At 32.3% G+C, this 15,330-nt stretch overlaps 1 protein-coding gene across 3 annotated transcripts in view; it reads right to left on the bottom strand.

Moving 5' to 3' along the window:
• LOC118197424 (meiotic recombination protein DMC1 homolog) overlaps nt 1-15,330 on the bottom strand; it is a 118,487-nt gene that overhangs the window by 4,736 nt on the left and 98,421 nt on the right. For 2 of the 3 annotated variants that reach the window (XM_035368932.2, XM_085820181.1), the window contains exon 14: nt 13,151-13,386. The exons of the other annotated variant lie outside the window; for it this stretch is intronic. In XM_035368932.2, the coding sequence (XP_035224823.1) occupies nt 13,314-13,386 (73 nt within the window). In that variant the 3' untranslated portion in view covers nt 13,151-13,313. Of the gene's footprint in view, nt 1-13,150; nt 13,387-15,330 lie in introns of those variants that run through there. 3 annotated transcript variants of the gene reach the window in all.

Genomic DNA, 15,330 nt, shown 5'->3' with positions numbered 1-15,330 from the left:
TATTTGTACACATAAAAGAACCAATAGATTTTTTCAAATTATTTTTCACCAAGGAATTAGTTACTCACATAGTGCATGAAACTAACAATAACGCTGCAAGGAAGGTGGAAGGGAAGAACTTATCATCCCGTTCTATATGGCGATCATGATACGATTAAACAGTTACCGAATTTTGGGCTTTTATTGGGGCGATCATATATATGGGGAAAATGCCACTGGCAAACATACAAGAATACTGGTCGAAAAATGATACTAGTTATATTCCATTTTACGAGAGACCGATTTTGTCAAATATTTTGGAGACTTCACCTCAGAAAACAGAAACCCTAGAAACCATTTGCAGTTAGTATCTGGTGTCCTTGAGCATATAAATGAAAGGTTCTTGAATTATTTTGTACCTGAAGAGCAGATTCGTGTGGATGAATCGACTGTGAAATTCAAAGGCCGCATATCATTCATTACGTGCAATCCAATGAAACCTAAAAAATGGGGTATTCGGGTTTATACGCTCGCAGATTTAAATACTGGCTTCATTTGTGCTATTCTGCCGTATTATGGATCGAGACTTTGATAAGACCCGATCTACCGGTATCCTGCTACATCTAACACTGCTACATCTATACAAAACGATACAGGATAAAATTCTCGGTGTTCAGGGACACCACATGTTCATGGACCATTATTATACGAGTTACATATTGGCGGAAGAGTTACGCAAACAAAAGTGCCACTTAACTGGGACGATCATGACAAATAGAAAGCACCTGCCATGTGAAATACGAAAGCCAAAATTTGAGAATCGAACCACATGTGCATATCATAAAGGTAATATTTTGTTTCTTGCATGGAAGGACAAGAGGATTGTGATTGCTTTGACTACTTGGAATAATGCGGGAATAACTCCTGTAAGAAGAACTCTCCAAGGCGGTATTGAAGTTGTTATAAAAAAGCCCAATGTTATTGTAAATTACATCAAATTTATGAGCGGTGTTGATCGAGCTGACTAACTGGCTTCGACGTATTGTTTTTAAAGAAAATCCGTAAAATGGTGGCGAAAACTATTTTTGGGGGGGTTTGGGGATCTGCTCCATCAATTCATACATTCTGTATAAATCAGTAAAGAAGCAGAGAAACGAACGGCCACTTAGTCATCTACAATATTTGAAAATTTTAGTGGATCAACCGAGAGGAGATTTTCGACAAAAACAACCCAGCACAGCTTCTACTTCACACAGCATTTCTGAAGCGATCCGAATAAATGGGAAGCTGCATATTATTTTGATGGAAAAAAAAAAAAAAAATTGCAAGGTTTGCTCCCAAAGGTGACAAACTGTATACTACTGCCACACATGCCCCGACAAGCCAAGGATGCATATTGGAGATTGTTTTGTAAAATATCATACAAAGCAAAATTTTAGAACATAATGTTTAATATGTATGTTTCATTAAGTTAAAAAAATATGTATGTTAAAATGTACGAGTTTAAAGTGTTTTATTGTGTCTAAAATTATTTTAAGTTAACAATAAGGAACTCATGATATAAGCGGAAATGGCTGATTACTCTCAAGTTGCTGGTTCACCTGACAGAAAAGCACCTCGAGCGCAAAGGGTTTATAATTGCTTATATAATGCCATTCATTGAAGAAGCTTGTAGGAATGTGAAGATGAGATACTGATTGGATTACTGCTTCTGAAAAAACATGATGTTATTACTTAATCACTTCTAGAGGTGTTTCTAGAGGTACTTAATCACTTCTAGAGGTGTACTTCTATTACTAATGCTTCTAGAGGTGTACTTCTATTACTAATGCTTCTAGAGGTGTACAGTTTCTTTTGCAATCTGAAGAAGTAGTGTGCTCCGAACTTCTTCTTTCATGCATGAGACATCCATATACTTAGGAATGTTGTTGCTAGAGATATTATGATGATGCAGATGTATGTTTAACCATGATCCCTTAAGTGGTGGGTGAACATGTAGTGTCATCACTGGCATTTAATAATTGCTTACATAATGCCATTCATTGAAGAAGCTTGTAGGAATGTGAAGATGAGATACTGATTGGATTACTGCTTTTTGCTCCACCTGGAGGGTGTTCTAGAACATTAACAGATGCAATTGCTGTTATATGAAATAATGAAATCCTTTGTAATGTTTAGTGTGAATGGATGCTGGATGCTGAGATGTTTCACTTTCCTCCCTTGTATGGGCTCAGATTAAAGCAGCATATGTGGCCATTCTTTCTATGGCAAATGAATATAAGAGGCGTGACACACACACACACACAAAAAAAAAAAAAAAAAAAAAAAAAAAAAGAGAGACTGGTCCAATAAATCATTGTACTTACAGAATCAGATCCCCATGACATTATCACCTTCAAAGTAGTCCTCTTCATTCATACATTTCTGCATTTGATGCTACCATTCCTGGTAACAGTTCTGGAACGAGGTTTTTGGAAGGACCTTTGTGAGATTCTCCATTTTTGCCTGAACCTCTTCAAGTGAGGCAAAATTGCTTCCCTTTAAGCAAGTTTTAACTTTAGGAAATAAAAAAAAAAAAAAAAAAAAAAAATCACATGGAGTCAAATCAGATTAATAAGGAGGATACCCCATCACAGTAATGTTTTTGCTGGTCAGAAACTGCTTGACAGATAGGGCCATGTGAGCGGATGCATTGTCTTGGTGCAATAGCCATCCATCACTCCACAACTGTGGTCTTTTTTCCCTAATTTTTCACAAAATCTTTTTAATACTTCAGTGTAGTAGCGTTGATTAACAGTCTGAGCACTGAGAACTCACTCAATCATTACAATTTGATTAATGTCGAAGAACACAATTCCCACTGCCTTGAATTTTGATTTTGACATGCGTGCTTTGTCCCTTTCCCCTGAAAACCGCTTATGCCATTCAAACATATGTGCACGAGACAAAGTTTCATCTCCATAAGCCTCAGTTAACATTTGAAATGTTAATTTAGAAGTCAAGCAACAAAAATCAGAGTTATATTTTCAAATTTTCACAGGACTAGTTTCGAAGGTTTTACCGATCCATCATCCTCAGCGGCAAAGGCGCAAATGAACGAGATAAGAAAAGAAAGCCTGGACAGGAGATAAGCTACTGGCACCATCTGTTGATGAAACCAGAACTAAAACATAATTTCTTTAAAGGCTGAAGGCAAAGATGGATTGGAATTAGGGTCGTTAACTAGAACAGAAAGATTTTTTTCAATGTGAAATGCTTCTAGAAAATCCAGTTCACCAAAGGAAGATGTTTTTTGAATAATTTTGGCAGCAGAAAAATTGAAAGTGTTATTTCCGGACCAACAATGTTGGGCAACAGAGACGTCTGTGTTTCCTTTTTTTTAACATATGCATCATGTTCCTTAATGTGAAATTTTAAGGCTCTCTTAGTTTGGCCAATGTAAATTAAACCATACTGGCTAGGAATCCTGTAAATACCCCAGGAATTCATATCCAGAATGTGGTCCTTGAGTATGAAACTCAGAATTTTATTGATGGGAGAATAAACGACCCGAAAGTTAAATTTTTGCAAAATACGTGCAAATTTACAGCTAATTGATGGAAAGAAGAGAATGACAACAGAATTTTTATAATTTATTTTTTCCTTCCTTTTTTGCATGTGGTGTAACCACCATTTTGTGACTGCATGAGTTTCGGTAAGTACTTTTTTGCAATTTTTAAGTTCTAGTTGTGTTTTACATATTTCAATAATGTGCTTTGCTTATCTGATTTCATGCATTTTAGTTGCAAATATTTTGTTTTCTATTCATTTCAGTGTGGATTTTTTCTGCTGTTTTGCGCATGCTTTATTATTGGTTAGTTAATTTGGTTTGATTTTCTGCACTGTTTATCATGTCTTCATCCATTAATCATTTCACTAAATTACGCCTGAAACGACAAAAATTCCTGAATCATCTTAAGTGTAAATGTAAAAAATTTATCTCTAATTTCATTCAAATCAAATCTAATCAAAAACCTTCCAGTCGCATTTCGAGTCGCATTTTGTTAAACTGCAGGCTAGCCTTACTTCAGTCCATCATAAGGGATACACGTCAACAGTTATCCAAAATTGAACATGAGCTCTATAAGCTTCATCTGGAATTCGCTAATTCATATCCAAAATTCACTGCCTTTGAACAAAGTCTTAGTCTAGAATGGAGAATACAGTTAACTGTCATAAAAACACACTTGCAGTTAAATTCGAAAAACTTCCTTTACAGTCTTCCAGCTCAAGTAGTTCATTAAATCTTCCTATTGTAAACATTAAGCCAATAGTTAATATTTCTAATGTTAGTTTATCATAAGAATAAGAGAGAATTCTAAAATATAATTTTAACTTTTCACAAACCTCTAAACCCTTGATTCCAAAGATTTTGACTCCTATCAAAAAAGTTTTTAAGTTCAGTAAAGTTTCAGATTCACAGAAAGAAATGCTTAGGCATCTTATCGCTCATAATGTGAAATTCAATAATAAACCTTTGAAACCAAATCTAACCAAGAGAGAAAGAGTTACAATGCGCGAAATTCATTCTGACCCAGATATTATCATTTCAAAGGCCAACAAAGGTGGCCAGATAGTTGTCATGGATAAGAACATTTACATCGATGGTGTCACTAAACTCTTAAACAAAGAACCATATAATCTGATCTCTAAAGATCCTTCACCTTCGGACCTGTCAAAAATAAAAACTGCGACCAAACCTTCACAAATCCTTTCAAGCAACTTAAAACATTCGCTTATCCCATCTGTTGTGAATTGTGCCAGATTATATGCTCTGCCCAAAATTCATAAAAGTGGTATTTCTTTCCGCCCTATTGTATCAAATTTAGATACTGCCTCGTATCTATTAGCTAAATATTTAGTTTCTAGATTTTCAACTCTATTAGACAATAACATTTACACCATAAAAAATTTAATAGAGTTTGTAAAAAATGTTAAAAACTTTTCTCCTAGAAATTTACTTGTGGTTTCTTTAGATGTAAAATCATTATTCACCAATGTTCCATTGGAGGGTGCATTAAGATGTCTAGAAACAAGACTTTGCGAATTTCATTTCTCTTGCATTGAAATTGATGAGCTAATTTCTCTCACTCTGTTTGAAACAAAAGCATTTTGTTTTCCAAATTAAATATTACAAGCAAACTGAGGGATTAGCCATGGAAATCCCCCTCAGTCCCATCCCGGCTGATATTTAGATGCATTATTATGAATCTAAATTGTTTGAAACTTTAAACTTCCCGGTATGGTTCCGCTATGTAGACGATACTTTTACCCTGTTTGAAGGTAATAAAGATGATTTAAATAAAGTTCTTTCAACAACGAATTCCATTGATCCTGCTATTCAGTTCACTTTTGAACTTGAGACTTGCAATTCTTTTCCGTTTCTCGACATTCTGCTCACACGTAACACATCCAACTCAAGTACTACGGTTTACCATAAACCTTCATCGGTTTGCCTTCCACCACACTTCAAATCATGTCATTCCACTAAACAAAAGTTAGCTTCATTTTATTCCTATGTTTTCCGTGCTCTTCAAGTTTGCTCCTCCAAACTATCCCTTGATGAAGAACTAAATTATTTAAAAGCAATAGCTATTGACAAGGGCTTTCATCCAACATTATTAATCAAGCAGTTAAAAAATTCTCATCTCAACACACCAAAAGACCCACTCCTGTTTTAAGAGATTATAAAAATTCTGTTGTCATTTCCTTCTTTCCATCAATTAGCTATAAAGTTGCATGTATTTTGCAGAAATTTAACTTTCAGGTAGTTTATTCTCCCATCAATAAAACTCTGAGTTCCATACTAAAGGACTCCATTCTGAATATGAATTCCTGGTGTATTTGCAGGATTCCTTGCCAGTGTGGTTTAATTTACATTGGCCAAACTAAGAGAGCCTTAAAATTTCGCGTCAAAGAACATGAGGCATATGTTAGAAAAAAGGAAACACAGAAGTCTTCTGTTGCGCAACATTGTTGGTCTGGAAATCACACTTTCAATTTTTCTGCTGACAAAATTATTCAAGAAACATCTTCCATTGGTGAACTGGATTTTATAGAGGCATTTCACATTCAAAAAAATCTTTCTTCTAGTTAACGACCCTAATTCCAATCCATCTTTGCCTTCAGCCTTTAAAGAAATTATATTTTAGTTCTGGTTTCATCAAGTTACAACATCGAGTTACAACACTGAACATCTGAATTTTTTCCGCTTAAGCGAGTATTGTTTGCTTTGGATTTGATATGGATCCTGACGTAAAACGCAGAAAAGTTTTGTTTACTAAATTCCATGTTATTGGAAATTTTTATTTCTGCTTATGAACTGCAAAAGTAAAGTATGGTAGGAATTTTTAGAAATAAATAAGGTTATAAAGGCATATTATGAATATCACTAATTGCATAGAAGCTGAAGTAAATTTTAAAAATTTCTTTGCATTTCTAGAAGCCTTAAATATTAATGAAATAATATATATATTATTAAAACTAAAATGAATAAATAAAAAAAAAGATAAACAAATTCAAAAATACAGTGAAAAGTCTTTAATCCAGACTCGTCGGGACTTCGGCAATTCCGGATTATAGATCATCAGTTTAAATCTGGTAAGATGGCATGCAGAAATTATAAAATTAAAAATATGAAACCGTAATTTATAAAATAATGAGCAATTATGATCTAAAGGGTATCAAAATTTACAAAAAAAAAAGCTTAATATTTATTTGTTTACTTTATTAAACATTTCTTTCAACACTCGCATGTGTAAAGCATACATTACGCATAGCCGAAATTAGAAAATTGCGATCAGAAAACTATTTAATTTGTATTCGTGATATTTATAATGACGAGGAATTTGATTTAAATCATATCAAAGACGGAGTACATCGAGATGAAATACCACATTTAGTAAGGAATTATAAGCCGAATAAAATAAAAACATCTGCCGTGAAGATAACGATAGTGCTGACAGATCAACTTCCAGTTCATTGCGCGCCGCGACGATATTTAAAATGACGAGGAATTTGATTTAAATCATATCAAAGATAGAGTACATCGAGATGAAATACTACGTTTAGTAAGGAATTATAAGCCGAATAAAATAAAAACATCTGCCCTGAAGATAACGATAGTGCTGACAGATCAACTTCCAGTTCATTGCGCGCCACAACGTCCCCCCCCCCCCCCCCGCAGAGCAGCACAAAATTGATAAACAGATTTCGGAACGGTTACATAAACAAAGGATGTGCCTTTATCCATTTTTTGCAGCAATTCCACTTTTTGTTTGATGGACATCGGAACATACTTTCGTTTTGTAGATCCTTTGGAAGCTCCAGCATCGAAAATTCTATTTGACATAATCGAAAGTTCAAGCTTACTTTTATAAAATTTCTCTTACAGTCTGCAAAAAATAATAAGCCGCATCCAATTCGAAAATTAAGGAACAACGCAATCATCAACATTAACTGAAATAGATAATTACATAATTTTAGCTTATACTGTCCGTTATACATTAAACGTGCACGCGAAAACGTATTCTGCGCTTGTGCACACACATATGCACAGTCGTAAAGGTCTTACGCGCATGTGTCAATGCGGCGCATGCGCAGAAAGTTTTTAGCTTTGAGGTCTGGTTTGTAGATCATTCCGGATTATGGGTGTCCGAATTAACGACTTTTGACTGTAGTTGGTACTTTAAAAATACGGAGCAACTGTAAAGAAAGGTTCACAATATTGACACAAAATGTGCTATGCTTGTATACCGCTGACTTCAGGGTCATAACTGGATAAATTATTAGAAATCTTGTTTGTTCTAAAATGCACTATAGTCAGTTATATTTTATGCATAATCCATAAAATACTATTTTTAATTTAAAATTTTTTAATTCATATCTCTTTTTATAGAAGTTATAAAAATAAGCTTTTTCTCTTTATATACACACACACACATTAGGTAAAGAAAATGGAAATATTTAATTAATTCCTGCACTTCCATTATTCACTTACGCATTTTTATAATTTTTTTAGGATTAATACATTTTTGGAATTATATATTTATTCATGGATTTTGATACTTGCACTTGATTTACATATACTCTCAGAATTTAAATGATATTGTAGATTATTTCGCAGCAATAATTAATCATTTATGTGTTTGCATTACATTTCATTTAAATTTGCTTTTTACGAACAGAGAATATTTGTTAAATTCAAATATATATGTACAGGACATGCTTTAAATTCGTATTATATAATTTTCAAAATTTTTTGCAGGGAAAATTTAAATAAATAAGAGCATAAATAAAATATTATAAATATTATATTTAATGCATATAATAATAGAAATAAATTATAAAACACAAATATAGATCCAATTGGAACAAGATGTTAAGAAAGTTGCAGACAGGGTGGAAAACGCGTATGGGATTCGAACTCATGACCCCAAAAGTTAAGCCATGCAATCGTCTAACTTTACCACTAAGTTAAGTTACCACTAAGCCATCGCACAGGAATGGCATGCAATTTTGGCTTATATACATCATCAACTAAATGAATTCTTAAAACTTAATTTTTTTTGGTCCTATTTCAGTGTGCTATTGTCTAAAAAATTGAAAAGAGTTTGTTCTTCAACTTCTAGTACATTTCTTATAAAAAAAACATTATCTTTTAAAGTGGTGTTCCAATTGAAGTTAAACAGGCTGCTCAAAATATATTCCATGCGCATACATATGTTAGCCAAAAAAGGATATTTATAAATAGAGAAATACAAATTTAACATACTCTTTAATGCAGTGGAATATTTAAAAGGCTATCAAATTTAATTTATAATTAACGTTTTTAGTTTTTACCAATTTCAAAAAAATAAAAAAAAAAAAAAAAAAAAAAAAAAAAATAACAAATCTTTTAATGCCATATCTGATTTTCTATAGCATTTTGATATAGTCAGACGTTCATTTTCATTAAAGGTAAATGTGTACACAGAACTAGGAAAAGTTGTCAGGACAAATTTTGCTATTTCATGGATTTGGAATTATAATTTTGCGTCTGATTTTCTTGAACTGAATTTCTTGAAAGCCTGATTTTATCTGCGAACAAGTACTGTAGTTGCAGTTATCTTATTTTTCTTATCTTTTTTTAACTAAATTCAGCTGATTACTGTCTTTTTCAGCACGCAGATTTCTCGCTATAATGTTAATTCAGAAAGAAGTATTTTTTAGCGAAACATTCTTTCCCTAAGCCAGCGTTCACCGCTACTTCTGGCGCCATTAATTTTTGGTGACAGCACCTGATTGCTCCTTTTTATTGCGTGACCCCAAAGCATCCGCAGACATACGGATAGAAGTTGAACATTGTTGAACTCCATCTGTACGTCATCCGTCACCGCACATCGACCGGATTGCAGATGTCAATCAAAGTGAATTCGCTCGCTGATTGGAGAAACGCATAGACACCGCAACACATATGCAGCAGTGGAAATGGGCCTTTAGTCTCTTTTCTGTGTGTGTGTCATGCCTTGTAGAGCCTTTTGAATGTATAAACCTAGTCCTATTTGTTTCAATGGAAGAGTCAGAGTTTTTGCATAATGTAGCTAGTACACTGGTTAAACTCCTTAATGTAGGGAATCCAAGTCAATCTTTGATCCCATGTAATACCCAAGTATTTTAGTTCTTTGTAGGTTTAGACCTTCCTATTGTTGATAATGACTCCTGGACTAATTTTGTTCGACTAAATTTAAGAAAAAAAAAAAAAATATATTATTTTTATTATAAAGGCTTTGGATTGCTGATGATCTGCACAATGATATAAAGAGCTCCATGTGCCAAAGAGTCAGAAATTTATAACAACTAAGATGATTAATCAGTACTCATCATTAAGTTTCAGTGGTTCAATTAGCCTACTAAGAGCAGGGAGTAGGCAAAAGCTGGCACGTTGACAAAATGTGGCCTTTCTAATTGCTTTATTAAGCAATTAGAAACTTTATTAAACAGCCCATTATGAAATCTATGCAACAAATTTTCATGAATTTCATACCTACCAAAATCATATGCGTGCATTTAAAGTGTGTATGCACATGACTATACTAGAAATCAATTTAAGCTACAAACACCAGATTTGCATCCTATCATTTTCAGCAGCTTTAATTTAGAAATTAATGCTATATGAATATTGTTGAGATAAAAAGACTAATCAGAAAAGAGAGCTTAGGAAAAGAATACTTCACTTCTAAATTTTTATTTGAAAATTTAACAATACACGTCAATCATTTGATGACCAAAGGAAAAAGATCCCATTTTTGATGTATTTGTAATTAAAAAAAAATTTAATTTATTTAATTGTAACTGAAATTAAAAAAAGAACTTCAGAAAGAGGTGTTCCTCTCCTCCTCACTGCATCCTGCAAACAACAAGTGCACCACAAAAGATTGTCATAGCCCTACTCACATGATGCACTAAAAATGATCTTTTGAGATATGGTGAAAGGTATTTGCCCACCCTGAACAAGCAGTTGTCAGAAATATCTGAAGTAAAGTTGTTAAGCAGAGCTAATTGCATAGTGCAAGCCACTATGAATAGCACTGCAATTAGCAAAGACTGACTGCTAGCCCAAAACCATGAATAGGAAGTTTGACTTCCACATAAAGTTTGGTTACATATATGCTGTCTTCTCTTTCTTTGTGGAAGTAGTGTTGGTCATTTCTAGTGTTACATCCTGAGAAAATTTTTCAGTGAACAGGTGACAAAAGGACTGTGTGTTCAGCAACAATTCCTGATAAATGATACACTCAGTATCTGGGCATTCGATTAAAAAAAAAAAAAAAAAAAAAGTAGACTATGAAGCAGACACTTGTTAACAGCCAATGTAATAGCAATGACACTTCAAATTACAATATGAAAATTGGATTAAGTGATATTGGATGGAAACTGGATTGTAATAAAGAAAGGCTCTTCTTTGATAAGTTATCTTTTTGCACCATAAAATACTTTACAGAGGAAAAAATCTAACTTATCAAAGAAGGCCATTCTTATGGCTCTTATTCTTCAGGGCTTCATATTTGGCATAACAATTTTTAGAACAAATATCCAGGCGCAATTAGCAGATAAAAGAAACTAGTTTAGAAGTGTTGTGATTGTGGCAAGTTTTGTAATATTCCATGGGTCTGCCACAGCTCTAGGCATCTTGAATTGTAAGGCACATTCTTATATAATAATAATGAATCAGGCACACTCTTATGTAATGATCATGTTATTGAAGAATAATGATAACTAGCAGCATGACAATATGCCATACAACTATAACAGAAGTATCCATAAATAGTTTCAGGGGTATGACAATTAGCCACCTAACTCTCCAGATCTTAACTCATTTGAGCAATTCTCAGTCTATGCATTAGATAGAACCTCCATGGAGCACTACACTCTACATGGTCTTGATTATCTATCTATACACATTTGAAATAATACATAATTGATAATAATAATGTGACTGCACCCTGAATATCTGTATCCTATATATTCAAATATATACATACAAAATCTCTGCTATAATATGTCTTTTTACCTATTAACTGATAACTCAAGATTGGTACTGTAAACAATGAATTTTTATGCATTTAACTCACTAGAAATTTAGAGGAATTAAAGAAATAATATCACTTTAATAGTTTTATGTAGAAATATACTCCTGTCAGGCTATGATGTCAGCCCAGAAAGAAAATTTATAAATATCTTTTAAAAAAATACATACAAAATCTAAAAATTCATTAAATTCACTCTTATCCACTGAAATATTATTATGATTCAGTAAATATAAGAAAAATATTAAACTGAATCCGAGTATAGGTTAAATCTTGTACAGATTTTACCTGATAACTCTGCCATCAAAACAGAAAATAAAAAGAAAAATATATCTGTATCCCAGAGGAGGAAAATACAAAATAGTTTTCATGATTTCCTTAGATAGCAAGTCACATTTATAAAGTACTCAGGATATGAAGGATATAATAGAAAATAAATCCTAAAATATATGCAGTTATAAAGGCAATAAAAGCCATTCTGCTTAATATTTTAATAGAATAAAAGAAGCTTTATTAATTAATTTAACCTATAAAATGGAGACATAATATCTAAATCAAAATTGATGGTTAACAGTAAAATAACAAATAGCTTGAAATTCTTTGTTCTTCTCAAAGGAGCAGCCAAAAATTTTTTAACAGAATCATTTCTCAGTTATATCTGGATAATTATAAATTTATTAAAAATTTATAATTTAATTTGCTTTTAATTCAAATAGAAAGCAAATTAAATTAATTACATTTTTCATAACACAAATAAAAAATAGAATAAAATACAAAATTTTTACAAATTTTAGTCTTTTTAATAAATTATCAAGATCTAATCTGTTCTGAATGACCCAAAACAAATAATACTGCATAAATTTAAACAGTATAGAATAAGAATTTTCAAAATTGGGGGGATCCTCAAATTTAGTATAACAAATTTAGAATTTAAGTGAAGAAATCAAGGTCGAATTATTAGAACAGAAAGACTTTTGTTCTTGTCAGGTAATTATTTTTGTCCATTCCCTGATGAGAGCGAAAATAATTCAATCTGATTGTTTTAACTATTTGGCCTTGACTTCTTCACTTTTGCTTAGGTACTAAATTTGTTCTTACTAGTTCTCAACTTTTCATTTGCAATTTTGCAATATTTTGGAATATTATAATTTTAGTGTTTGATTTAATTATAATATTTATATACATACAATCTGATCTACATCCTCTTGATTACATTGAATCAGATTTTGATTGCATTCCTTTTCCTGTATAATTTGTATTTTTTGTATTTCACATATCTGTAGTTTCAGAAATTCTTCTGTTTTAGTGACAATTGATTGACATTTTTTTCATATTTATTGGGAATTTTCAATTTTACTGGTATTGAATTTTATTTCTTTTGTAACTAGGAATTTGATTCTAAACTTCTTATTTTTTCTTGCACTTTTGATTGAACTTCCATTTCATTAATTTGATTATACATATATAATTATAAATCAGTTTCACAAAATCAATTAATAGTTGAAGAAATAACAGAATTTAAATACTTTCTATTGTAAAATAATATTTATGTACCTTTTCAACACATCTAACATTAACAAAAAGAATGAAATTGAAATTTGCTAAATTGATATTGAAAAAAATTATATAATGAAGATAATTAGACAGGATTAAGAACTAATCTTCTACAGAGGAAGCTGCAAAGGGTGCTATGCAGCTTTTATGTAATGACTGTAAAAAGTTTCAGTTTTAGTTGAAGAAGCAGGGAGTGACCACAGCAGGACATGTCGCAATACAGGATTTAATGAAGTTCAAATTTAGACTGTAAATCATACGAAATTTGTAAATATTGTATATATAGAAAATTATATTTCATAAATATTAAAAGAAATAAAATATAGTATTCATTTGAATCAGCACACAAGCTCCACTGATACCAATGGAAATATTCATATTATACAACTGTCAAGTATAGAAGACTATTTACAGGAAATGCAATAACTGCAGTTTGACATCCTGATAGTCTCATAGCAGTATCCAGAGGCTCAATAAAACCCAGAGCAAGTAGAGTATATAAACAAACTACATAGCTAAATATGAAATAATTCATTGTGCAAAGAAAAATCATTAAACTAGTGTTCCTAAAATTGCAAAGGTATTATCAACAATAAGGAAAAGATCCCTCAAGAACTGTTTGCAGTCATTTGAATAACTGATTATTATGCTATATGGCAGGCATGGCCAAATTGTGGCTCTCCGACACCCTAACTGCAGCTTGCCCTACTTGCTGCCCTTTGCTCCATGAAATGTGACTTGCTTACAAAAAAACAGTAGTTTAATTTTTTTAATCTAATTGCATTTTGAAATAAAAGTCATGCAATGACGTGCTTCTTTATTAATCACTAGTTTAATTTCTTACACTATATATGTAATAATTTAATTAATTTCAAACTGTCCGCCCCTGACTTATCATCAGAGTAACAAACAAAATTGCAAAAATTTTCATTTCTGCCAATTGCTATTACGGTAATGTTACTTTCAGAGCAGATAATGGCCAATGGAATACCATACAATTTACAGATATGAGGTAATTTAAAAAATAATCTTCTCTAACTTTTTTCCCCTCTCAGCTCAGTTTTACTTCAGGTAATTTCTGTTTACATTCCTTCTGTGTGTTCCCTTTGTTTCACAACATTTGCTATCCAATGTGTTGGAAGATTTGCTATTCTTTGTAGAATACTACATTTGTTCAGTCCTTGAATGGCTTGGGTGACTGAAGAAACGTCTTTCAAGGAGGAAAATCGCTGACCACATAGTGCTTTATCAATCTGGAGTAAACCTTCCTTATCTTATTTGGTTAGGAGATTTGTCCAATTTTTCTCATGTGCAGGTGTCTGTTAAAATTCATTTTGCAACCCTAAGCAAGTCAAATAATTTTATGCAATTTCCTCACATATTTCACAAACATTAATATGCTGCAGTTAACACATTCTTCTCGTAAAACTCTACCTCCCATAATAATTCCTTGGTAATTCTAGGGAGAGATCATAATTTATTTCATCAATGGTTGAGGATGCTAAAATTTTTGGACTCTCAGAAAGGAACATGGTTTGACAATGATTTCAATTCTGATTAAAGCTTTCAGTTCAAGTTTTGTCAATTGCTGTTGTTCGAGATAGAAGTATTTCAACTTCATCATCAAATTTTCATTTCAATAAACTTGCATCAAGCTATTAGGGATTAACTGGATACAAATGTCCGTCTTCCCGAAAGCTTCTATCAAAATACAGCATACTGATGCTGGTGAAATCGCTTTAGCTTGTGATATTTTTCTCGTATGTTGCTCGACAAACTTCTTTCTTTCTAGGTCATCACAAATATTGCAATAGGATGGAGACAGCACTATGATTTTTGCCCTCTGGTATTTCTAAAATGTTTCACCTTTTAGTTCTGCCACTCAGTGTTACTCTGGCTCTGGTACCACCATTACACTTCTTTAATGTGCTGGTATTTTTCTTCTTCCAAATCTTTGACTATCATGTTCATCTGACACATCCTTCACGAAAGCTCTGTAGACATAGTATGATCCACTGCCTCATCACTATGAATTTCAAGCAATGTAATGTGAAATTTTGTTGGATTTTACCCAGTAAACTATCAATTTTAAGTCTGATCTTTCATTTTTTATGACCATAGTACCCTCATACGCCTACAAAATTCATTTCAAAAATTCAAACTCTATTTTGAATCAATTTTCTGTGCACAT

Source organism: Stegodyphus dumicola, chromosome 7 (genome assembly GCF_044657685.1).
Source record: "Stegodyphus dumicola isolate Sdum_Otavi_A_Nest chromosome 7, ASM4465768v1".
NCBI lineage: Eukaryota > Metazoa > Arthropoda > Arachnida > Araneae > Eresidae > Stegodyphus > Stegodyphus dumicola.
This window is presented reverse-complemented; position numbering and strand designations above follow the sequence as displayed.